Here is a 26,736-nt window from a genome sequence, read left to right as displayed (position 1 = left end):
TTCAGGGTGGGCTAGATTTTCAGCTGTTGGAATCTGTTTTTCCACATGAGTCTCCTTTCACTGGCACAAATCAGTGCCACAGTAACACAGGGCACATGACCTGTGCCATGGACACAGTTAAAGCACAGACAAGCAGCTGGGGCTCTGCAGAACAGGGGGTTATACCTGGTCCTATCACAGACTCTGATTTAGATAAATCCTCTCTCTGTGTAAAAGGATGAAATAATGACATTGCTGCCTTCAGTAAAGTGTACTGAGTAAAAATGCACTAGGTTAAGATCAAGGTATTCTAATAATGACAATTTTGTCCCCTGAATACATGGCCAGTGCTTTTTCTCACCTGGAAGTCTGGTGATAGCAATGGCAGATCATACTTCTCGCCAGGGAGATTTGGAGAATAACCTTTATGCTGGAGTTGAGTTTAACTCTGTCTTTTGCTGTTATGACTCTACCATTTGAACCCAGCAAAGCAGTTACTCTGAACATAACATTCTGTTGATCCCTAATGTCCTTGGAAGATGCTTTCCCTTCATCCTTAACCCTCCTGCTCATTACTATTTCACCGATTCCTTTAGCCTCCCTTATCAGACACCTACATGTTCCAACTCCTAATTTATATTCATTGCTACAACCTTCCCTTATTTTTCTGGGGACAGTGTTGACTGGTTTTGGGTTTCTGTTTTATTTCTTTTTTTCCTTTCTCTGCTGGATGATAAAAATTTTGCTTGGCAGGTTTTCCTGTTAGGGACAAACATGTTTTTGTAACAAGCCCATGGAGGGCCCATGAAAAGGAAGAATGTTCCACTGCTTTGGCTCATCTAAAATCAGCTGCAGCCTTCCAGGTCTCTCAGACAGACCTCTGACAAGAGCTTTAGTGGTGGCAGCTTTGACTTCACTGATGTTAAAGCAGTCATGGCCACCATAAAAGAGACAGATCACCACAAATATTCTCCTCAAAAATTTCTGGTCCATATGAAACCAGCCTGGATCTCACCTTGCCAATCACTTCACTACCAGGTGCCAGCCATAGACACTCTTGTTCAGCTGAGGTGCCACACAAGAGCCAGGACACCTCAAAACCTTCTCCAATGAGGAAGGACTCATGCATGGAAAAGTTCATTTCCTGCATCCAAATGTTCAGCCACGTCCTTCAAGTCCTCTCAGGGAGACCTCTGAGAAAGGCTTTAGTGGTGGCACCTGTGACCTTCTTCATGTTAAAGCAGCCATGGCACACCATAAAATAGATGGATTCATCAGTTCAAATTAACCCTTCTGTGCTTGAAGATGGTATTGCAAGTTTTCCTGGATGCTCTGAGAGTTGCTGCTCAGATGGTGAACAGGAAAATGACAAATATTACTCATTTGGAGGACTTTCAAGCATAAAGGTGGAAAGTCCCTCAGGCAGGACTATCCACAGCACAGGTATCCCCAGAGCCCAACAGCAGCCAGAGTCAGATGCTCCACAGACAAAGAGAGGAGAGACGTGGTTCAGGGTTTCACAAGACAAAGGGACCTGTGCCTGGGTTCCCACTGGGAAAGATGCTGTGCAGATGAATGGGGGGAGCTGCTGGCCCAGGCAAGAGATGACTGTGCCTCACCCCCCTTTAATGTACGGCATCCAATCTGTCTCCATGGGAACTATAATAAGGGCAGAACTTGTCTGTGCCATCTCAAACCAAAGGCGGGGGGGGTTGGAAGTCAAAGCAAATAACAACCCTCACAGCAACGTGATTCTGAGCAGATGGATGAGTGGGTGCCCTGCCCTCACCCCATGCTGGCCCTGGGCTGGGACAGAGCCCTGACCCTGCTGCTGTGCTGTCCCCAGCAACAGCCCTGTGCCTGTGCTGTAAGTTGAGTCACTGCTGCTGAACGGAGCCACCGACACGGCTTCGGCTCCACAGCGTGTGGTGGAACTCGGCTCTCACCCAGCCAGGACCAGAAGGCAGGAACCAAGTTAGGGAAGAAGGCAGTGGCAGCGTGGGGGGCAGTGGGAATGGGCGTGAGAGGGACCATGCAGGCCTGATTGTCAGAGGCGTTGAGCCTACGCAAACTCACTGACTTCAAACAATACTGTGGGGGTGAGAACCTTTACAGATGGAAGGGATGAGGGCAAGGTGGAGTAGGTGGGGATGAGATACACAGAAGGCAGGGCTCTGAACTGCTGCCTCAGCTCTGTGAAATACAGATCCAGGCATCTTGGGAGCAAAGGGGAGAATACAGAGGAAAACGATCTCCCTGCTCAACTTTGTGCAACAGGTCCCGGACTCAACCCCTGCTGCATTAGACAATACCAAGTCATGGCTCTGTAAAACCATCTGTGAATAAGCAAACCCTCCTATCTGCACCAGGACATGGGAATAACACCTCAGCATCCCCTGTGCATGGGGAGAGGGAAGAAAGCAGCTTTTCACCCTTATCTCCCCATCCCAGTCCGGTGACAGGACTCAGCTGAGCTTTTGCTGCACCATGACACCACTGTGCCCTGTGCTCAGGGATGACTCTCACCCTGGAGAGCAAGTACCACCACACCACCCATCTCCACCAGCACATAAATCCACTGGGCAAATGCACCTCCAGCTATTTTCTCTAATTGTTTCCCTAATCACGTAAAATTGCCAAAGTTCCATTTGCCTTCCTACAGAGTCATTTGTTTTCCCCTGTGCACTGCTGGCTGTGTCTCTCCCTGTAACCCCTGTGTCTGCAGCCACTCGAACGCATCAGGGTTGAGGGGAGCTCGAATTAGATTATTTGTTCTAATAAATGGAATTACACAACAAGACCAGATTAAAGTCAGCTGCTTCGAAAATACTGGGTTCAGTTTCATGTTAGCTGAGAGAACAAGCATCTGGCTCATCCCTCTCCCATCTCCTGACCTCATCATCAAGGCTTCAGTGAGAGGTAACCCACACTCTGCCCCAGCTGAGGCATAGGTTAGATCATGCAGACAACCATCAGCTCTTCCAGAATAAATGCAGCCCACAAAACAATGCAGCAGGGAATCCCAGGAAACAGAAGTGCAAGGAGGCTAAATGCAAAAGCCACGAAGCCCTGTCCCCCTCTTGCCCATAAACTGCACCACAACGAGGTTCTTCACAACTAAATGCCACCTGCCCCGACAAATACCTGCAGCCACACATGCCCACGCACACAGCTGGCCCTAAGCTACATGTGCATTTTACCTTTCCTGTGGCTTTATTCCTACCTACACATGGGAGACAGGAGCAGAAAATACGCTGGCATTCAGTCCTCTGGAGACCTGAGGGAACTGCCCTGCTTTCCCACCCCAGAGCTCATTCATTCATGACAAGAAATGATGCAACACTTTTTTTTTTTCCTAGATCAGCGCAGGAATGACATGTTACAACAGCTGAGGGCAAGTGCAGACCACAAGTTCAGGCCTGAAGGTAGCAGTTGCCATTACTGGCTGAGGGTGAAAATTTTAGGGGTCAGTGCAGGGCACGTAGAAAAGGTCCCCCTGCTAGTCAGCAACCTTACAGTCAGTGTAAAACAAATTCAGCTTCCTAGAGCAACCAACCAGGCCAACAAAGAAACATCAATACCATTTAATTTGATGCACAGGTCTTTTTAGATTTGGAAATTGGTTTTGAGAGGCTATGTGAGGAATGAAGCACAGGAATGACAACATCAGAACAGAAGATGGTCTCTAACTTGACACTCACTACTGTCTTTTTCAGCAAATGGGCTGGGGAAGCCCTAAGTGGATAATTAATGAGTAGTTTTCCTATGAGGGAAGATTTTCTTTAACCCTCAGGAGCTTAGTGATCGTCATGCCCTGACACAGGAGCTCTATCGACTTGGCACACTGTCATCCCCGATGTTCAGCCACAGAGTTCTCACTGTTTATACCAACGTGCACTACAGTCATAGAATCAAAAAATCACAGAATCATTTAGGTTGGGAGAGACCTCCAAGATAATCAAGTCCGACCTTGTCAACCAGACCAGAGCACTGAGTGCCACGTCCATCATTCCTTGAACACCTCCAGGGATGGTGACTCCTGGGCAGCCCCTTCCAATGCTTGACAACCTTTTCTGTGCAGGAATTCCTCCTATGTCCAACTTGTACCTCCCCTTACACAACCTGAGCCCTTGTGCTAAATCCCCAGGCAGCTGAAACCAGCGTGGCTCCTCAGTGAAATGACTCAGATTACTTCTACTCGTGCCTCTGTGAACCAACCCAAGCACAGAGCAGCCCTAAACCCTACTCTGCTTCTCTGTTCCTGCACACCAGCAAGTGTTGGAAGGACGGCACTTTCCTGCTTTTCCCTCAAATGACAGCTGTGGTTTCAAACACAAACCCACAAGGAATATTTCCATATTGTGTAGTGTGACAGTTGGATGTGCAAGGCAATACTTTACCTCCTCGCACCTTCTTGGCACACATTCCACACCCTTCGTTTGCTGCTTCTACAGTGTGGGAGTCAGCAGGAAGCACAGTCAGTCCCCACAAAGGACACTGTGGTCCTCACCCTGCCCTCTACATCCCCCAGGCACTGTGTCTTGCTGTTTCCAGTGGAAAGCAGGACAGACCTGAGGTGTCCTTATAGGAGAGGTGAGGAATTCCCAGTTCCTCCTCTTCAGCCCCACTCATAACACAGCCTCTGCCTGCTCTGTCCCATGTCAAGCTGTATCTCCCCTGCATTCACCTGGCAACCCCTTCCACCAGGTCTAGACAGTTGTCACCCAAGGGGCTTAGACTTATGCTGGCAGGCACTTTTTCTTTGTTCTGCCTGTCTCCAGATTTCCTGGAGATAGGAAATACCTGGAAAAGGGGAGCAAACGGGGAAAACTCAAGACATGCCAGCTGGCTCCAGAAGACTGGGAGGAGGAGGTGGGGGAGAACCACTGATGGTACTCACAGGAACACAGTTGGTGCAGAGGAGCTGCATGTACAATTTGGAGACTTCCTAGAAGGCTTTAATGAGCCAAGAAGCACTGTCAGAGCACTTGCTCCTCTCACTTTTAAATCAATGTTTACAAAGTCCCGAGGAAACTAAAGTATTTATGTCTATCCCCAGTCAGAGCCTGTTTAAGGAAATAAGTTAAACATACCTTGGTGTGTAAGTACTTAGTATTTAAGCAAGCACACAGGTTGACTCATATGTTTGTTTTTCAACGGCATTATTGGACAGTGCTGACAGTGCCAAGGTCAGGCTGGGAGAGGAAAAAAGCAGCAGTGAAGATCTCTTCAGAGGAGAGGAATGCTGCTGCTGCTCCTTGCCCATCGCAGCAGTCCCCCTTCCTGGTGGGGAACGACACAGGGTCCCGGGGTCCCTGTTGCCTGGAAGCAGGGGGGGAGGAACCTATGGCTCCTGCACTACTGCTCTTCCCCCAAAGAGTGGTGCTGCACAGACTGCTGTACAGCCCAAGATATCTCCCCAGAGACTGACCTCAGCCGCTACAATGACAAAATCCACCTAATCTTCTAAAAAACTCCACCTTGCCATTGCCAAGTGAAAACAGTCAACTGCAGTAACAGGGATAAGAGAAAATGGTTCTCCTTCAAGAAACACATGGAAATACTCCCATTAAAAGTATTTTAAGAAGAAATGAAGTCATAATGACATCACACACATCAAAGCACAGTCCTGGCCAACTACCACCACTGCCTAGGAGCTTAAACCTGGCAAACCAGGACCTGACTCCTTCCTTGCCTCCCTGAAGCAGCAGAAACTGCAGCTGTGTAATGGTTTAATTACTCACCCTCCCATCAAGTTTCTATGTGTGAAGTTTGTTTTGGAGCAAGGAAAGATGCCTCAGGGGTTTGAGGAAGTGACACTAGTTTCTCACTCACAGACACATCTCTGTCTCTCCTGCCATCGGATCCACAAACTTGCTCCACTCCCAGCATCTGAATCAAAGCACATAGACATGAGCTGGACTCCTGCAAACTTCCCTCAGCTTTGGAGTAAGTCTGAGCAAGGCTCAGCAGCAACAAAATGCTTGACCTCAGCGAACTTGGAACGGATACAGAGCTTGGAGAGCTCGGATATGACCGGAAGGCTTTGCACTATGGACGCTGGGACACGAGTGTCAGAGCACAGAGCTGCCTGAATCCCCATAGCTCCAGTCCTGGAAAACACCTTCTGTCATCATAGAATTGCTAAGGTTGGAAAAGACCTCTAGGATCATCGAGTCCAACCATTCCCCCAGCACTGCCAAGGCCACCACTAACCATGTTCCCCAAGTGCCACAGCTACACTGTTTTTTGAACACTTCCAGGGACAGCCATTCATCCTCACTTAAGCAAAGTTTCCTACTCCTGCAGAGCCCGACGAGCCTCTCCGCCCGGTGACTTTTCCCATGCCACCGGGCTGTTGCTCCCTCCCAGCTGCAATCACGTTTCTCTCCTTCCCGCGGGTCAGTACTGATCATTCCAGCACTTCGCCGAGTCGCGCAGCCCAGCGGCACCGCAGCCGACGGTCTCAGATGCTGCTCACTCACACCCGCCCAAAACCGCTCCACCTGTACCTGTCTGTACATCACACCCGCACCAACCTTCCCTCGGGCTGCCTCCAAGGGCACCCACAGCTCTGGCGCCGCCGCACGCCCGTACCCGCGGGATGCCGGGCACTACACCCGCACCCGCGCCCCCCGCGCAGCCCCGGGGCGATGCCCATGGGCGCACACGGACGGCGAACCCGCACCGGAGCGGAGCCCGGTCGAGTTTGTCACCGATCTCAGCGGAGCCCCCGCTTTGCCCCCTCTCGCCGCCTGCTCCCCCTCCTCCTTACCATGGCCGGGCCAGAGCCCCCGGCGGCCCGCACGCGGTTCCCCCGGCGCGGCTCCTCATCGCGCGGCGGGGCAGGACGCGGGTCCGCGCTGTCCGCCCGCGCGGGCTGCGCCGGGTCCTGCCCGGGTGCGCGGGCTGCGATGGTTCCCGCCGGGGGCGGAGCCGAGGTGAATCCTGCCCGGTGCGGGGCTCAGGTGAGCGCTGCCCAGGTGCGGGGCTGTGGCGGTGCCGTGCCCAGGTGCGGGCTGCGCTCCCGCCCCGGCGCTCCGCGGCCGCGGGCAGCGCCCGCCCCCGGCCCGCCCCGCGCGGAGAGAGGGGGATGCCCGGCCCCCTGCCCGCCCCGCCTGGGGAAAGTCGGGTCCGTCCCCCCGGCAGCCGAATCCCTTCGCTTCTCCCTCGGCCCGTGTCCCCCAGGTTTCTGAGCGCTGTGGGCAGGGCACATCTTCCTTCACCCCGGCAAATACTGACGGTTTGCTCTCCCGCTTTCAAAGCAACTTCAGGGATCTGTGATTTTGCTCGTGTGCACAAGGGAAGTGGAGCAAGCCCATCTTATTATCAACTTGTTTGATAGGACCGATTTTTAAAGACCTGGAGGGTTTTTGGCAAAGTTCTTTCAATGTATTTCTCAAAAAAAAAAACCAAACCAACATTGGCAATATTTCCAAACATACTGCAAGTGCTTTTTCACTTACAGTGTCAGCCCAGCCCCTTTGACACTATTAGAGCTCTGGCAGCTGAAATCTGGCCCTGAGACCCCTAACAAACCTCACTCTTGGCAGAGGAGGACACTACAACCAGCTCATTATCTAGATTTTGTAAATACCCATTGCAATATTAGACTGAGCATAAACGAGGGATCTGAGCAGCTCCATCTCCAGGTTTGCTCACCTTTCACTTCTAGACCTGCATTTTGGGGGTCTGGGGTGTCAAACTACAGTGCCTTTGTGCCATTTCTCCTTTGGAAAGTGCCTGTGAACATCCCACATAAACATGAGGCCTGATACTCAAGCTGCAGGGAGGGTTTCTGACCAGCCCTGCTTTTGGAAATGCAGGGATATTTTTCCAACCCCCAGCACTCAGAGTCAGCTTCAGCTCCAGGGTCTTGCTGGATTCCCTTGATCACCAGTACCTCCAGGTCCACGTGAGCCTTGGGTCCTCCCTCCCTCTCTGTCACTGTTTGGGCTCCATGCTGTGCCCAAAAGCCACTGCAGGGATGGGTAAATCACAAACTGAAACCCAACTCACAGGACAAAGCTCTTCAGCTTGGCCTCTCCATCCTGATGGAGCTTCTGGTTGCAAATGTGGGCGGATTTGACTCCAAGAGGTTGAGTCTGTTGAGTTCCATGGCATGGATTCAGGCAGATTTCTGCACTCATACAACACCTCTGGGGCTTTGGGGGTCACTCTGAGGGATGTCACTGCGAGATCTTCAGGCTGGGATTTGTCAGAGCAGAACTGCAGTGGAACAGGGTGATCCAGAGTACACACAAGAGAAGTAATTTGGTTTGTAGCTATTCGTTCCATCCTCTTTAACCACAACCAAGGTCCTTGCACCTGGAAAAGGGACATCTCCAATGGTGTGTAGATGGAGGAGAAATGAGAGCACTCACAGAACTGCAATATATGTTGCTTGCTGACAAAATACATGAAGTTTATCAAGTTTCAAAAAAAAGAAAAGTATATTAAACACATCTTATTATCAACTTGTTTGATAGGACCCATTTTTCGAAGATCTGTGGGCTTTGGGCAAAGATTTTTCAGCGGATTTATCAAAAAATTGGTGATATTTTCAGCCATTGCAGGCAAACACACCCTCCCAGGCTGCCAGGCCTCGTGTTTGCTCATGTGTTTGTCCATCACTATAGTAACTGAAAGATGGAGAAAGAATAACATTAAGAAAAAGTAAAACATATCAAATCCATGAAGAAACACCTTGCCATAGTTTGGAATTTCTCAGACTTGCACAACAGAGGACAAAGGGGATGAAGCTGGTCTGGGTGGAACTGAGATGGGTCATTTTAAAACTGGCAGTTAAAGGATTCCTGAAACAATTGTGTTTTGCCTTCATTTTCTCCTCCATATTACTGTGAGCTTTCTGGACATTATTGGTATCTACTAATAGCAGACACTAGTAGTATCTACTCATAAGTATATCCTCCAGCTTTAATGCTGAATTTATATATAGGTGGCCTGATGTCTCTTCATGGAGCAAGCAGTTGTAGCTCTTTCTGACAAGATTTGAGTCCTCAGAGCAGCCACTCACTTACCTTCATGGGTGTTCTCAGTTGGGATCTCCAGCAGCAGCTGGAGTCTCATGGCACAAAAGGGGAAACACCAGAGTGTGGAGCCCTAAGCCAAGCACATCCTGCAGTTTGCATGAGTGGGTGAACTGAAGTCAAATGGGTTTATGTGCTTTCCTGCCAGGTGTTTAAATGCTTCACTGGATTGAGGACCAGCAGCATTGTGGGTCAGGATTAAAGCTGCTCACCTGCATCTGTCATGTTTGAGAGTGACAGAAAAGACAAATGAGCATCCCCTTCCTGCTGGGACTGCAGTGATCCCCTGCCCCAGCTTTGCTGTGCTTACAGCAGTCTTGGAGAAATACACTCTTGCAACCTGGATGCCAGGAGGCAGATTCCAAACTTGCAGTTGGAGGAGGGTCTTGACATCTTAGGCACTCACCTCCCCAGCCCCAGGGTTAAACCACACTGTGCTGGCAGGGCTCTGGCCATGTCCTGCTGGAAGACAGGGCAGCAACCCCAGCCTGTGCCCACCCATTGCACCAGCATCAGGTCCCACCCAGTTCCTCCCTCCTGACCCTTTGAGGTGTCTGTATTGCCAGTATTGTACACCACAAGTACAAGATGTAAACAGAGCCATGTCTCCATCCAGGCAAAACCTAGAGCAGCAGAGTGTTGTTGCTGTCTGCAACGTGGTCTGGGTGGATCGAGAGCCAAGGCAGAAACTGGAACAAAAGGGAGCCTTTTGCATAAAGATCCCCAAGACTGGGCAGTGCCTGAGCACAGTGAGGTTGCCTGGCACTGCACCTCTGCAGTCCTGGCCTCAGGATCCAGGCACTCTCTTTGCTTTAACAGGTGCAAATCGGGAAGTAGAGAAGGGATTTTGGAGTGTGAAGGAGGCAGAGTTCCAGGCCCTTCCACTGCTGGGTGTTCTGAACCTGAGAACAGGTCATGCTAAACCCCAGTGCTGTCATCACTTTTGGTCATATTCCATCCCTACTCCCTTTAATGCAGATTCCACTCCAGGATTATCAAAGGTTTATTCAACCTGAATGGGATGCCTAAAAAAATGTAATTAAATTTTTAGAAAGGAAAATTAGAAAGGATTAAAGAGGGAGATAAAGCAGTGGGGTTTTTCTTCTCTTTTTTTCCCCCCTCTTCCTTTTTTTCCATCTATAACAATGATAAATCCAAAGATCTAGTTGAGAAAAAAGGTGGCTGAGTGATTCATCAGGACTGAATCACAGTCACTCTGCAGTGGAATTTGCTGCTTTCACTTCTGCGGGTATAACTCCGTGTCTGCTTTAGATCACTAGCTGCACTTTCAGGCACTGAGAGGGAGATAAAACCAACTCAACAGAGAAGCTTTTTGGTGTGCACGGTGTGTTCCCTGTGAACACGGCATGGTCTCCTTTGCCCAGCTGCGTGGGATGGATTTTATTAAGAAGAGAGCTTGAATAAATTAAGTTTCTTAGGGTTATACCCACCGTTAGATCACACAGCCCTCCCACTCCATGAGGAAAGAACTTCCTTCTTTCTATTGCATTTTAAATGCAAGCTTACCCCCTCTCACTGGGAGGTTGCCCCCGAAACAGGCACTCTGCCTGGGCCACGGCACTTATTGGTACCCAGAGCTAAGCTGGATGCAGCACTAAACACCTGGGATTTCCCAGTGGTTTGGATCCCAGTCCATTTTGCAAGGGAAACCGTTGTGAAGAGGTGAGGCAGGAGGAAAATTCCGGTCTGCATCTGATTTACAGCATCAGCCGAGTTGATGCTCATCCTTACATAGAGTTATGTCTCTCTGTTGTCACCAGCTCCTTTCTGCACATTATTCATTATTCAGCCAAGGGAGCGTCCTGGATGCCACAGCATTGCCATGAATCCAGGTTCCCAGACTCCTGGTAAAAGTGCTCAGCTGAGCAAAGGTGAGAAGCAGGTCAAATCTGAAGCACTCAAAAAGAGGGTCACACTGATAATACTGAAACAGACAGGCCTCCAAATAATCAAACTCTGACACCTATGGTATGAAATATCACTATTTGCAGAGCCCTTTGATCTATTCAACATATGTTATTTATAACACTACCTGGATACACGATCTAAAATCCAGTTTAAGGCAGGTCTGACTTTTAGCCTTAAAGGAGAATATTTGCATTCATTTTTAACAGTGTAACTCCCACTGTTCATAATACTGACATAGTTCAGGTTTCATCTGAGGGTCACAAAATTATTTTGCAGGCATTGAAACACTCTCTCAGAGTGAATCTTTGAGATATTTATTATCTTGGGACCAAAGATGAAACCAGAGAAAGGGGTAACCATATCAGCACAGCTGGAGAGGTAGAGCTGGAGGCAAATTACACATTTACAGTCCATGAGCTGGAAACTACTAAACAATCCATCAGAAATTTAAGGATGAGACTCCTCCTGGGAGAGGCCATTTCAATCCTCTCTCCGTAGGCCACAGAAATGTGACAGAACAGCATAATTTTCTTTTAACTGCTTTTTAAAAGTCCTATTTCTAATGAAAATTTTCCACTTGGTTCTTTTCTCCTGCAAAGAAATTTTAGAAGAAAAAGACCTGCCTAGCAGGTAGAAATCCATCTCCTGCCTCCTGCCATGGCCCCGTGCTGAGAAGGGCCAGCGGGGGTTTGTCCTTCTGCGCTGCAGGAGACATTTGCTGCTGTTGCCAGGAGGCTGGGACCACACCACTGAAACCAGAGACAAGATTCCGGTAAAAACCTGCAAAAGGGAGGAAAGCCTCAGTGCAGGGGAGCTGTGTGGAGGCAGCTGAGGGCTGGGGACATCCGTGTCACCTCTCCTGCAGGCAGCAAGGAGCACATCGGACACCAGGACAGGCTGGCTTTGGAACCCTTCTCCTTATCACTGTTCCTTGCCAGGAGGGAGGGCAACACAGGCCCCTTCCCTTCCTTACCCCGACAGAGCACATGGATGAATTGCTGGGATATGGAGCCCTCGCTGGGCTTCCTCATTTATATGCATATGAGCCTGTATGTAATTCCATGAGTTCTGCATCTCCGCGTGAATAAGGATAAATATATGCAACTCTGAATAAGAAAGCTGAGTGAATCATTCATCATGGATTATTGATAGGATTAATTTTACCTCTTTTTCTGCTCTCAGGATGCCCACAAGCCCCCCTGAAATTATTTTCCCCTCTTTTATGAAATATTTCTGAAGACAAAGTAAATTAAAGCCAAGTAATTTTTCTCTTCTTTGCTTGGCTGAATGAGGTGTTTGCAATCAGGTTAACCCTTGCAAACTCTCCCAGAAAGTGAGTGCCTTCTTTTCTGGCATCTGAGCTCCTTTCTCCTGAACGTTCACACATATGAAGCGTAATCATGGGGGTCTCAGAGGAAAATGAGCTCAAGACAGGGGCACAAGCAGAAATTAAGGGGTTTCACCAGTTTGCTCAAATGAATGACTGTCAGCCCTGCCAGACAGGACTTGGACAGGGCTCAGACAGGGCTGTGCTTGGCTGGGGGAGTGTTGGGAGAGGGACTACGGGTGTACAAGCTCAGCTCAGCAGGTTCAATGCACACATGTGTTAGGAGGCTGTTTGAGCTGATTTTTCTGCCGACAAGGAGAATTCAGCTTCTCCATGGACTAATCAGGCAAAGTCCCGAGCTTCTACACTGCCTGTGTGGGCCTTCCAGGCAGATCCCAAGGATGAAGAAGCCCAAATCTTCTCAGATGGTGCTTGAAGGGTCTCTAAAGGGTGGAAAGGTTGGCCTCTGCTGGCAGCCAGCAGGTCACAAAATGGGTCAGGTTGGAGAACGGATCACAGAGGCTCATCTGGTCCCACCTGCCTGCTCAAGAAGGGCCATCCCAGAGCACATGGCACAGGACTGTGCCCAGATGGTTCTGGAATATCCCCTGTGAGGGAGACTCCACACCCTCTCTGGGCAATCAGTTCCAGTGCTCCATCACTGCACAGAAAGAAGCTCTTCCTCATGTTCAGGTGGAACTTCCTGGGCACCAGTTCCTGCCCGTTGCCTCCTGTCCCATTGCTGGGCACCCCCGAGCAGAGCCTGGTCCATCCTCTGACCCCTCCCTGCAGACACTGACAGACATTGATGGGGTCCCCTCTCAGTGTCTCCTCTCGAGGCTGAACAGCCCCAGCTCCCTCAGCCTTTCCTCGTCAGGGAGATGCTCCATCCCTTCATCATCTCCACTGGACCTGCTCCAAGAACTCCATGTCTCTCTTGTACTAGGGAGCCCAGAACTGGACACAGGTCTACCCTCACCTGTTCCTAGCAGAGGAAGGAAAACATCCTCCTGCACAGAGAGCCCCATGAACCAAAAAGCTGGCAGCGTGAATGTCAGTGAGCGTCCCAGGCAAAGTGCTGCAGCCCCTGGGAATCAAACACTCAAAACCATTGGATTCCCACTGGTTTTGCACATCTCTAGACAGGACATTCCCGCTCCTGTCTGCGGGCACTTGTATGTCCCATCACTCGGTGTGACAAGCACATCCTGTCCTGTCTGAGCGCGGCTTTTCCTCGGCCACCCGGCACCACCCTGGATGATTTTACACAAACAGACCAACCATTGTTCCTTGTGGATGGCTGCAAACCATGCTGGGGACCAAAGCTGCTGTTTCCATGGCAGCACATAGACGATTCCACTTATGAGCGGCACAACTACTAAAATACAAAAATAAAGATTGAGAGTGAGTTCTTCTGTCCTTCTCCTTTGGGGAGCCTTCACCCTTTGCTCCATGCTGAAAACCACAGGCTGACTCTGTGGCTTTCCCCTGGAGCTGTTGGAGTTGTGTGAGCAGTGGCAGTGGTGTTTGGGGCACTGCACAGCCTCAGCCACACAGCCAGGTCAGCTCAGGTCAGCATGAGACAGGAGCTCGCTGGAGCCAAGGCCATTTAGCAAGTGGAGGCTGGTCCCAGTGGAGAGGGTGGGACCCTAGGATGCTCTTGGCTACTCAAGAAGGAAAACTGAGGCTCTTCGTGGAGATGCAAAACTGATTTCTTAAGTTTCTAAGTTCTTAAGCACTACCTGCTTAGTGGAGCAACTTTATTTCTGACCATTAATTCCCCATCAAAAAATCTTAAAGTACAAAAGGAAAAAGAAGAAAATTCTGTATTCAGAGCTCTTCACGGACACGGGAACAGATTGGAGCCTGCAAGTGGTTTGTAAACCCTTTCTGGCCATCTCATGCTCAATCAGCACACAGGTACAACCAACCCGTGCCCAAGGGCAGTAAGTGCCTGAGCCCCTTGGGCTTCCTGTCCTCCAGCACCCTGTGTTTGGGCTGGCACTTCCCAAAATGGTGCTTTCAAACATTCCTTTTACGTTTCCAGGATGACACTCAATGACCTGCAGCAGCTCAGCAGAACAAAAGTTGAGCTGTGATACCCCCCGTGTTTGGGCTGGGCTTTGACAAGACAGACACGTGGCTTGTCCTTCTCCATGGCTGGGACTGAAAGGCACAGCTGGGATTTGCAGAACTAGCCTGGTGTCTAATAAATGCAGAAGACAACAATTTTTTTTTTCCTTCCAAGAAATGAACACCAGAAATTCTCCACTCAAATTTAATTCTGTCGTTGCGCCACGTTTAACCTTCAGCCACTTTCACATCTCCTTTCTACAGTTTCCACGCTGGTTTTGGAAAAATGCATTGCAATGTGTGCAAAGCCTTGAAGGAAAATTCATTCTGCAGCTTCCCAAACTCAGCAGATATTTATAGCTAAGTAAGGGGCAGAAGGGCAGGCTGGGCACAGGGGTGGGAGGGTTCAGCAAGAGGAAATCACCTTTTATCAGCAGGGCTTCCTCTTCGAGGCCACACACAGCTATTTGCACGAACAAGGCTTCTAGGGGGAAAAAAAAAGAGGAAAAATTAGAAGAAAAGAAAGAATTGGCTGCCTGTGGTCTGGCCACAGGAGCCTGAGGCATCCCAACAGGAGTCAGCCCAGTTATTGTAGTGCTTGGGGAATAAAAGTGCTCTGTCTAATCCCATATCTTATCTCTATAATGGCTACTAGTCAATATCTAAGGAAAAGGTTAAGAGGGAGTCAGGCATTTAGGGTCAGGCAAGCAGAGGCATCCCTGGGACACCCTCCGAGCCTCCAGTGATGTGCAGTTAAACAAATCCCTCAGCCAGAGAGGATGGTGCCGCCTCAATTCACTGTTCTTCCATTAATTGCTCCTGCTGCATTACAAACACATTTTTGGCATCTGGGGGAAGGGGTTCCTGCATTAATTCTCCTCTGTGATGTGCCCTTTTGCATATCTGGAGCCTGTTTCAGCTGCTGCTTTCTGCTCCTTGTTGGAAAGAAGTGGGAATGGTCCTTCCCTGCTTGCACACGCATAGAGGCACTAAATGCTCCTCTTTTCATCTGCACTCAATGTGGGGAGCTTGACAGCTCTAAGAGCCTATAAACAGGTGTAAGTCTTAATTGGAGAGGCAGGAGTTGCTTGTGCAGGTAGTTAAAAAGCAGCATTAGCAGTAGGGCTGCCTACACACTCCAAGGAAGCATCACCAACCCCTCCAGTCTAACATCTTTTCAAATATTAATTTCTCCCAATCTACATGTGAAGGTGTGAGCTGTGTGCCTCTGTCCTCTGCAATGCACTGAGAGGAGCAGGTCTCTCTTCCTTTAGTTTTTACCTGTTTGGCATCCTCTGCTGCAACTACTGCTGCAGGCACCTTCCCACCCACTGCAAGGACATTCCCACCCCTGCAGGTACCTTCCCACCCACTGCAAGGACGTTCCCACCCACTGCAGGCACTTTCCCACCCGCTGGGCTCTTCCTTCTGCACTGCCTGAGCTGACTCTTCCCCACGGAGATGTTCCCTTCCTGCACATGGACTGTGCTTTTTGGGCACAGTGGTTTGGACAGGTGTGGGTGGAAGGAAGGGTAGAATGAGGTGAGTACAGGCCCTGAGTAAACACGGAGGGCTCCAGTGTGTCTATATTTCACATGAATGCCACTGGCCCCTGGGCCCTGACTGACCTAAGCCATGGCTGCTCAGCTGCCAAGTCTCAAGTCCTCCCTCTTCCAAAGGCACCACATGGCGGGGGGGAATTCAGCAGTGGTGTGAGCTCCCTGAGGTCTGCGTCAGGATGGCAGAGGGCACACAGGAAGGTGGCACCCCTGTCACCCCGACTGAAGGGGACCCCAGGCTGTGTCACCATCCAGCCGGTCTCCGAGGTCAGGGAGCTGGAACCGGAGTGGTGGCACCCACGGGGACAGCTGAGCGTGGCACAGACCACGATCTTCCAGTGCCCTCTGCCCTGCAGATCTGCCAACGCACGGCATCACTCAGGCCATGAACTGTCACACCACCGTCCGGGGAACCACAGTCTCCCAAAAACCAGCTGGTGCCCAGCCTCCAGCAGCGGCTCCAGGGCAGGGGCCAGGGCAGCCCGAGAGCTCGGATCCATGTGAAACAACGATGCCATCCAGTGGCTGGTGAGCCCCGCACTCCCCTTGGCACATCCACACAATCTCTACCTGCCTTAGGTGTTGCTTTTTGTTTATTTTTTGACACGAACAGAGCTGCCCTGTCCCTGCATGACCCCGTCCCCACGAGCTGCCCAGCACCCACGCTCTGCCCACTCGCTCACAGGGCAGAGCAGTGGTGGCAGGAGACATGACACTGCCAGCTCTCACATTTAGAGTAAATAGGGACTTAGAAGAGAGGGCCAGCATTTATTGGAAGTTCAAACATTCAATTAAATGTTCTTTTCTTTAAAAATAATAAAGTAATTTAACATAGAAAAGTGATGAACAGATTCCTTGGCAAGAATGGTCTGAAATAGAAACAACTTTGAGCTGTCAGCATTCACCACTGTTATTTCTCCTTTGCTTTAGTGAACTTTAGTATCTGCTATCCATTGCCTGCCTTGTGAGTCTCAGCTGTGGTCTGGCTTGGCAGATCTTTTACAATACATTTAATCTTGTCTCTATATGGAAACCACAATTGTACCTGCTGAAACACACTTCCCAGTCACTAAAGAAAGAAAACAAAAGAAACATTTTCTTCTTGTTGGACTCTCTTTTTTTCAGCCTTTAGAATCAAAAAAGCACCTTTCCTGTACCTTTTTTCCCATAGCTATGCAGACTATGTACTTTTTTTTTTTTTTTTTAAAGATGCAACAGCTCTCTCCATGAACTTCCCAGGAGCCAGGGTTGTTCAGGTACCCACCAAAGAGCCCTAAAACTGTGAAACATGACAAAACTGCAGGATTTTGCCATAGATTGCAAGGGCAGAAGCTGTTCCCGGGCAGTGACTGGGGGCAGCAGGATTTGTGGCACAAGAGCCTTGGCTGGGCAGCACATGGTCCTCGGCCTGCAGTGAAAAGGAGGGACTTTGATCTGCCTCCTCTCCCTGACAGACTTTCTGAATAAAAGTCAGAAAATGATCAGACACAAAGTGGAGCAAATCGTCTCCATCCAGATAAGGATGAAAAAAGGGCAAAGAGTAGAGCTGCTTCAGTACCAAAACACCAATTGCAGGAAGATTTCCCAGGCACTGGGCTGATTCCACTATTTTGTAGGAGATCACAGAGACCAGCAGCTACTGCTGTTTGTGAGGATCCTGGATATTGCAAGAATTTTGCCCAGAGTAATTTTCCTCTTCAGATAATTTCATCCCTGTCCTTTCTCTTTTTCCTTCCCTCTGTGAGAGCTGACAGCTTCTCCCTTTGGAGCGCTGTTGTTTTCCCTATGGGAACCAGGCTGTGATGTGACTGTTCCCAGAGGAGCAGAGCAGGTGGTGGGGTGATGTCACAGTTTTCCCTTTCAGGGATGTACAAGGACACCCTCTCCCTACCTGCAGCCAGCCTGGACTGTGCAACGAGCCTGACAAGTTCCCCCGGCAGCTGGGGGAGAAGGGGGCCTGTGCTAAATTCTCCAGGAGCTCTTCACCCCCACCCGGACTAGGTTATCCCAAGCCACTGCCTGCTGATTCCTCCATCACCAGGCTATCTCCAGTGATGTATTAATGCTGGCCCTAATCTTTATTTTTATCCCAGAAAATCCAGTGCCATCACCTGCAGCTCACTGCTTTCTCTTTCCAGCTCAGTTTTGTCTGCTAGGGAAAGCATACATGGGTAGATAAGCACGTGCTGGCAGCACAGTAACTGCTTTACTGCAGTTAGGGATCTGCAGAAGCAACTTCTTGCCATTATACAGAGTGTGTGTTTCCAGGAACGGGCACTGGGAGCAAGGAGAACAGCCCTCCATGCAGCAATCAGTGTCTCCAACACTTTCTAGAAGGGAAAGCAATCAGCACCAGCCACAATCTTTACTCCTTAAACTTCCCCAGAGGGAACATTTCAAAGCATCAAAAGGATTTAAACCTGTCCAGATGCTGCTGGGGCATAATTAACAGTTGCACAGTCAGCTCCAACTGCAGCTGACAAAGCCTTAGCAGCAATCCTCTGTTTATCACACTCCTGGAGTATTTATAGATCCACAGCAAGGTGAGCTGCTTACTGGGGGGGATAACATTTGCTTTCAGCTGCATGGCATTTCCTTGGCCCCTGGTGAAGCTTTAGGAGGGACAGGCAAGCAGGATGCCTGGAGTGCAGCCTGTTCCCAGTGGGACACAGAGGCAGGTCCTCGGGTGGGACATGTGGGGGGTCCATCCCCAGCTGAGACACTGAGGCCCTTTGGCAAACAGAGGGACTTGGGCTGTTGCAGCAGGGTTCTGGGGCACACAAGTGCCCTGTCCCCTCACCAGGAGCCCTTTCCTTACTGGGACTTGGCCAGTGCCACCACCTGCTCACCTTCCTGCTCACATCTGCCTCCACCAAGAGCTGCAGGTGATGAGAAAGCAGCCTGATCTTCCACAACACTGACTATAAACTGACCTTGGACTGTGTCGTTCGTCCCTCCTCGTCTCTCCTCTGTGTCCTGTACAACCCTGTGTCTCTTCACTGATATAAAAACAGCAATTATCCTTGAACTCCCTTGGCAATCTGTGGGGAATGAAGGAATGCTGGGTCCTGGGATGTTTGAACTGTAGGCTGGAAGGAGATGCTGGAGTTGATGGGATGGAAGATATGGGCGAGCAGACAGGGCAAGGTCTGCCAGCAAGATCCTGGCTACTCTGGGCTGGAAAGGAGAGGGAAGGAGGTTGTCAGCCCAGCTCTCCTTTCCAAGGGAAGGCATCCCATAAAAACTGCTGTGTATCTCTTTGTCATTTTCACAGCTCTCCCAGCCCTGAGCAGGCTGGGAGCAGGAAGTGCTCACATAAAACAGCTGTGTCCCATTGCAGGGGGCTGCAGGACCTGCTGCTCTTACCGTAATCTCATCTGCTCTGAACTGTACCAGGCTGTGCCCAGGAATCATCAGCACTGATTTTATTCCCTGCTGTGGCTTTATGACCCCACTGAGACCATAAATGCATCTAAAGTCTAACTAAAACAAATTCATTTTCTCCATAAAGAGTCTTATAAAGAAAATTATGGCAATGCTATTCCAAAGGGGAAGGATAGTCATAATCCTTGCAGGTAACAAGACTTCTTTACTAACTTGCTGTTCAGCTACAAAACTGCCCCATTAGTCATGGCTAAAGCAAACTCCCTGGGGAGTTGCCTCATGCTGTGATGGCCTGAGAGGACTGTTGGTGAGAGATGCTGCAGCTCTTGAGGGCTGCACCCCGCTTGCACCCACACCTAGAGCTCATTGAGTACATCCAGCCCTGCAAGGTCCTGCACCGAGATCTTCAGTCAATCCAGCTCCACCTGACACAGCTTTTTCCCAAGGACCTGCAAGCAGCTGGGCACACCATGCTCTTTAATACATTCAAAATAATCTTTTGAGCATAACAAGACATATTCCTGAGCAGAGACATAGGATTCCTTTTCCATACACTTTATTTACAGCAGTCTCCTGTCCCTGGGCTTCCAAGCTACAGTTCCCTTCAGAGGAAGGTGCTGCATTGCTTGGATGAGGCCAGGGGAATAGTCACAAAGAAATATTCAACATAGAAGGTGTTTTTACAGATGGAGCTAGTGGAAGAAAAGCTATTCTGTGACTTGGCAGTGCTGTGGAGCCTTCAGAGCTTAGAGCACACACTCACCCCTGGGGTGCAGCATCAGGGCCAGCAGGATGCTGCCTGTCCCTGTCCCAGCCCAGCAGAAAGGACAGGTACCCGTGTCCAATATGGAGCTGAGGCTCCTCCAGTTGCACACCTGGAAGTGCTGGAGGTGTCAGAAAGCCCTGACCCACTGCTGGGAGTGACAGCTCCACGTCTCCTGCTGCAGGCAGGATCCAGCTACACATGTGGATGTGCAGTGCAGGTAGCACAGATCCTGCCAGGCACTGGGAGAACTGTGGCTCTTGCAGGCTGTGGTACAGGTCTCCTGATTTACAGTTTATGAAGAGCAGCTGGTGATCTCCGGTACCTTTTTTGGGGGGGAGAAAATCTGTAATTTCAACTGTGGAATACTGACAGAGAGTGATGATGTCCCCTCTCAGTGTCTCTTCTCGAGGCTGAACAGCCCCAGCTTCCTCAGCCTTTTCTTGTAAGAGAGATGCTCCAGTCCCTTCATCATCTCCGCAGCCTCGGCTGGACCCGCTCCAGGAGCTCCATGTCTCTCCTGACCTTGCCTGCAGCTCCTCTTTCCTTTGTCTTAGTGTCCCATCTTGACCCTGTGGCTGCCCCATCCCTGGAAGTGTTCAAGGCCAGGTTGGACGGGGCTTGGAGCAACCTGGTCTAGTGGAAGGTGTCGCTGCCCATGGCAGGGGGCTGGAAGGGGATGACCTTTAGCTCTGTCCCCCCCAAACCACCCCGGGATTCCCCGAGCCCGCCGGGGTTGCGGGAGGCGGCCCCGAGCGCGTCTCACTCGCGCCCCCCCGCGCCCCCGCGGGGCAGTGCAGGGCGGGAGCGCCTCAAACGCCGCCCCGGCTCTCACCGGCACGACGGACCCCAAAAAACGCCTCCCGGACGATTTACCTGTTGCCAATCCCTCCTCAAATCTCTCCTCCCATCCTTCTGCCCCATGCCGCTGCTGGCAGATCATCACCAGTCTCTCCTGCGCGCTCTGACTGCACAAAGACTGAAACTGCTCTCGAGTACGTACCAAGCCCTTCCCCGTTAGGAATCATTCCCCACACACAGGTCTACAAAGACACCTGGAAGTTCAGGTCTTCGGGGTCCAGGAGAGCATCCTGTTTCTCCTTGCTTTCCTCCTGGTGCACATGGTACCACCGCTCAGCAAACTGCACTGCATCGTGGACGCTGTGGAAAGCCAGCTGACCCTCACTGCCTGTCTCGCCAGCCCAGCCTCCCTCCCGGAGCCGGTGGCGGATGGAGGGGTTGCAGTTGGCCAGGAGCACCTGGACATCAATCTTCTTATAGTCATGATATGTCTCCTTTAGCACAGAGAGACCCACAGTATCTATGAACTGCATTGCCCCACAGTCAAGGATTAAGGTGTGCATATCTACGGAGGGAGGAGAGGCATCTGCTGGAGGTTTCTCAGCCCTTTTCTTGGCCTGTTTCAGGCAGTCAAACCCAGTGCCCAAAAAGCTCTTGCTGTTGCCTGTCTCTGTGTTTGCCTGGGCCCGCACCTTTTGGTGTTTAGCAGCCAGCAGAACAGGATTTACCCCAGTTCTCTGGTACAGAACAGTCTTGAAATAGTCCTTGTTGGCGTAGTAGAGGGACGACTCGAAGCGGAAGATTTTGATGTTGGCGATGCTGCTGAGCTGCTTGTAGGTGGCCTGGTCCTCGTAGATCTCCGTGTTGCTGACCTTGCCCAGGAGCGCGGCCCTGGGTCTCTGCGTGCGGAAGATGATGCAGAGCAGAGCGAAGCAGACGCCCACGAGGAGCCCGATCTCTGTGCTGATCAGGGTGGAGCTCAGCATGGTCACCCACCACACCACCGTGTCCAGCTTGCTGAGCCGCCACATCCGGGGGGTGTCACGGAACTTCCTCAGGCCCCCCCGCAGGTTGACGATGGTGACCACCCCCAGGACGGAGGTCTGCAGCGAGTAGAAGAGCGGGGCAATCCACAGCAGCACCAGCAGCAGCACCAGGGAGGTGACCAGGCCAGAGACCTGGGTCTGGGTCCCCGTGGACTCCTTCAGCAGAGTCTTGGTCAGGGCTGCAGAGCTGGCGAAGCAGTAGAAGAAGGAAGGGATCAGGTTGCACATGCCAATGGCGATCATCTCCTGGTTGGCACGGACAGTGTAGCCATGCTTTTTGCCAAAGATTTCTGCCAGGGAGATGGTCATGGCAAAGCCAATAACAGCAATGGGCAGAGCATCAATTGCCAGGCTGGGAAACAGGCTTATATCTGGTAGAGTGGGTTTCCTGAAACCAGTGGGGATATCCCCACAAACATCAGACTTGTATCGCGTTTCAAAGTTGAAGTAGTGAGATATGACTGTGGCCACAATGACCACCAGCAGCTCTATGGGGAACGGGGCCTTCATCTTCTCCTTGTACCGGTCATTGATCTCCTTGACAGGCACTATGATGGCCAAAGCAACCAGGCTGGTGACCAGGTCACAGATGTTGGTGTTCTGAATGTATCTGAAAAGGTCAACCCAGGTCAGGATGAATGATCCCACCCCTTCGTGACGCGGGATTTTCAGTCCCAGGAGATACTTCATCTGGGAGGTGATAATGGTGAGGCTGGAGCCGGTCACAAAGCCACCAAGGAGAGGTTCTGACAGGTAGACAGCAACAAATCCCAGCTGTAAAACCCCCAGCAGGATCTGAAAAGCAAACCAGCCATACCTTTAGCATGGATGAGAAGGGCTGGAAGAGGTCAGTTTGCTTCCAGTTTAGCAGCTTTGGCTACTCTGTCTGAGATGAGCATTCAGTGTGAGGCAGAGGACTTTGTATTCAGTAGTTAATCTGGCATATGAAAAATTAAAGAGACCTACCTCTAACACCTGTCTGTGGCTATAGGGATGCCATACAAAGAAGCCTATGAGGTCCCTGCTACTTCCTCCTTAGAAGCAATAAGGGTACATGGTTAACACTGAAATTCCAGGCAGAAGCCCCACCAAAGCAGCTCTGAGTATCACTCAGTGGCATAAAACCATTGTGATGCTCTAAATTTTAGCTGTCCCAGTGAAAAAGCCTGGAGTTGTTCAGTGACAGCTAAGCTCAGGCAGTGGAGACACTGACAGGGAGCATGGCAGGGTCCTTGAGGGTGGTTCTTGTCAGCCCCAAATCTGCTCTAACCTGCCCAGGTCCAGGACTGGGGTGGTGGGAAGGTGGTTCACAGTTCCTCTTCTCCCTTGCTGTGTCTGATCATGAGGATGTTTCAGACACATTCAAGGATCTGGGCTATCACATGGGGGAAACAAAACTCCCCACTCGGCCGTGTTTGCACATTTTAAAATCACTACATTCACAGGGAGTCAAGGATGTTGGGGTCTAGTCACACCAGGAAATGTTTCTCACAACTTACAAGTCCAAACCAAGACTGGAGCTTAGAGATCTTAACCTCAGAGAAATTCCTAGCAGGGAAAGGACAGGGAGGAAACAGCACAGGAGCAAACATTCGTACCTGGTAAATGCCAACCAGAAAGCATAAGGAAAGGGCCACAGTGATGGCGTAGCAGCTCCTGTCGCAGGCGCCCGTCCCGTTGCCAGCAGAGGTGGTGTTGCCCGGCAGTGGGGAGCTGTCGGAGCTGTCGTCGCCGTACCCCGCCAGCCGCAGGTGCCGGTTCACGCTCTGCCCCACCAGCAGGCACAGCACCCCAAAGGAGCCCACGCAGTTGTGCCGCGAAGTGGCCACGGCGACGTAGATGATGCTGCAGAAGAAGTTGGTGTAGAGCCCGTAGATGGGATCCTGGCTGGCTAAGAGGGAGTAGGAGACAGACTGAGGGATGGTGACTATCCCCACCAGGAGCCCGGATATGACGTCCCCAAGCAACTGTGTCTTGATGTTGTAGCGAGGGAGCCAGTCCAGCACTGGGAACAACCGGCACAGGAAGGTGATGATGGTTTGATGATTGCATGTACAGACCTCTCTGGCTTTCTTTAGGATGAGTTCCTTGGTGCTGAAGTCTGTGGGCTCATACTCCTCCAACTTGACATGGATGAAATGGGCAGGAGTCTCCTGTGGCACTGGGGAGCCCAGTGTGTCTTTGCTTGGTCCGGACTTCTGGCTGGACGTGTCCTCCATGGCACCAGGAGAGCTAAGCAGGAGAGCAGGCAGTCAGGAAGGGCTGCAGTCATGTACACAGTTTGCTTTGCTTAGCTCCAGGCCTCATGCAAATTGCACGGATAGATAGATAAATAAATAAATAAAGGAAAATAACCTCAGACAAACCAAACAGAAAAGCACTTTCCCATAGTTCTGGTTGATTTATTTGTAGTCATTTACCTGATTAACCACAACCTTGAGCCTATGGTTTAAATACATTCATGCTGGCACAGGTGCCCACATCAGGGGCAGAACTACAGAGACCCCTGTGCTCCTTCCTAACATACCTCTTGTTTTGAAACAGGACAGCAGAATGGGTTAAAATCAGACAATATTATTTCATTGAAACTAAAACTCCTTCAGGAAGTCTGTGTTTCTTAGTGGCACTTCTACTTAAGCAAAAACTATTTTGAAAATGTTGAGATATTCCAAGTGATACTTTCAGGAATGCAGCATGTGAATAAGGGAGGTAATTTGCAAAATATTTTTTCCTTCAACATTACAAAATTGTAAATTACATTGCTGGCTTGCACCAAACATGCACATCACAGGGGCTCCCATCTGCAGAATGAAACCATCCTACTTTTTCTGTCTGGTTAAGTAACAGAGACACTTTCCAGAGCTCATCCAAGCTTTCCAGCCAAAATGCACCTGCAACAAAATGTACCTTTTTGTCAAAACTGAACAGTACACACAGAGAAAAATGCTCCTGAGAGGAGACCCAGAGTGACTGTAGTTCGGAAATTGAACTGGGATGATGAGAAATCTCATTCCCCTGCCCTACACATTCATTTCACACCACTAGTCCCAGCCCAAATCTCTTACCTCTGGCTACCAGGAGACACACTGGTAGTTTTCTTACTACCCGGAGCTTCTCCCCCTGTGGACAGACCTATCTCCACCTTGCAGCACACCCTGAACAGAGGAGGCACAAGGCTGACAACTGTGAACCTGGACCATGTGCTGCTTCCCTTGAGGTCTGAGTTAGTCAGCCAAGCCCTTTTATCTCGCTCCAGCCAATGAAGACAGTGCAGCGGGACAAAGAGAGCTGTATTTTGAAAACAAACATTATTATGAGATAGTATTTTTGATAGAAACTTACTCTGGTCATGAAGAATAATTGAAGGGGTTGACAAAATTGCTTCTGCCAGATTAAAAGTATTGCTGGTATCTGGAGAAGTGTTTGCTAAACAAGGGGAACAATGAAAAGAAACCTCCCTGCTCTGGCTCTGTATGAACTGAATGAACACAAGTCCTGCTGGGCTTCTCCACTCAGGTTTTCATCTATTCTGGACAAGCTTTTGTGCCAAAAAGCAAAACTTGTTCCAGAATGACTTTTCTGTCCTTGTAGTTCTTCCACAGCACCCACCACAGAGGCTCTGTAAAACAGAGGTTTGTCTGCACAGCCAGCAAAGGTGTGGTGACACAGGTTATTTCTAGGCAGACAGGAGGACTCAGTATGTGTGAAATTTGCACAATCCACATTTTTCGCATGCCTTTTAGAGACCAGCATGGATAACAAGGGATTTTACTGCACAAAATAAGCACAATTCAGCAAAGTGCAGGGTTGGATTTTTTTTGTATGTAAAGGTGAACAACTGCACTTGCAGCCAGGAAAAAAGGGAACGTCCCATCATCCTGAGTGGAAACAGCAGCCTCATAAATACCAGCTGTGACTGTTCTGCCCTTATGATCCCTGCCAACAACCTACATCAGATCCACACCCATTCCTCTCATGCTCCCCTCCTTCTTTTCCATCTCTTTTTCACCAACCTAGTCTCTTAGATTTTGTTGGATATGCCATTGCCCCATGTAGCTGGATAAATGCCTGGAAGTCAGGCAGCTTGGCCTCTGCCTCTGCTCCTGGCACTGACTGTTCTGGGACTGGGGAGAGGGCTGAGAGCCCAGGGCATTGGAGAGATGGTGTGGGGTCTGGAGAAGTGGCATTTTCACAAGGTTTTTATAGAGATGCTGGGGAGATACCCTGAGGGAAGAGAAGGGGAAGACCAGCATTCTGAGCTACATTTATCTCATCAGTGGCAGTCTGTATCTCTAATTAGAAGTAAACAAATAAGAAACATCCATGCTCTCTGGCAGCAGAGAAAATGAGAGCACATGGCAGGGAGGCAGCTGCTCAATGTATTTACCTATTTATACAAATTCTTTATTCTCTGTCATTCCTCCACAGCTCACGTATTTTAAGGTGCATTGTTGATAACTCCCTTTTGCTTCTCCCAGTAACAGACTGTATCTTTCCTTGGCCTTGTCTTTCCTCCTGTCCTTAAAAGATGATCCTTTCATATAGCTTGGTAAGCCTTGATATAGCCATGGTCTTCCACATCTCCAAGGTAGAGGCTTTTGTAAGCAGTTCTTTTTCCCATTCCTTCTGTCTCCAAACCTCCCCAGCCATCCTTCTTTAAAATTTTTTTCTCCCTTTTCTTACGTGTAAATTTCCCATTGCTTTTGTATACTTAGCTTTAAAATATTCCATATTTTCCCTGCAGTTCTCAAGCTCCTTGTCCCAGCTGGTTTTCCAATGTGTTTGGCTCTCTGCATGGTTCTCTCTGTGCTGGAAATTCCAGCTG

At 50.1% G+C, this 26,736-nt stretch overlaps 1 protein-coding gene across 1 annotated transcript; it reads right to left on the bottom strand.

Moving 5' to 3' along the window:
- Positions 1-19,854: 19,854 nt before the first annotated feature.
- Positions 19,855-25,015, bottom strand: LOC103764972 (sulfate transporter). The gene is made up of 3 exons (XM_018073697.2): positions 24,977-25,015; positions 23,510-24,143; positions 19,855-22,706 (listed from the first exon to the last, which is right to left on the bottom strand). The coding sequence occupies exons 2-3, from the start codon at positions 24,128-24,130 to the stop codon at positions 21,108-21,110; spliced, it is 2,220 nt and encodes a 739-aa protein (XP_017929186.2). The 5' UTR covers positions 24,131-24,143; positions 24,977-25,015; the 3' UTR covers positions 19,855-21,107.
- Between the last annotated feature and the right edge of the window lie 1,721 nt (positions 25,016-26,736).

The sequence above is a fragment of the Manacus vitellinus genome, unplaced genomic scaffold, assembly GCF_001715985.3.
Source record: "Manacus vitellinus isolate BGI_N305 unplaced genomic scaffold, ASM171598v3 scaffold_25_pilon, whole genome shotgun sequence".
Taxonomy (NCBI): Eukaryota; Metazoa; Chordata; class Aves; order Passeriformes; family Pipridae; genus Manacus; species Manacus vitellinus.
Note: the sequence above shows the minus strand (reverse complement) of the source record. Positions and strands in the feature narration are given on the sequence as shown.

Excerpts from the sequence above, each read along its gene's own strand:
- LOC103764972 (XM_018073697.2), bottom strand. The coding sequence starts at position 24,130 with ATGGAGGACACGTCCAGCCAGAAGTCCGGACCAAGCAAAGACACACTG. Across the intron at positions 22,707-23,509 it reads TTCTGGTTGGCATTTACCAG|ATCCTGCTGGGGGTTTTACA; the intron begins GTACGAATGTTT and ends TTTGCTTTTCAG.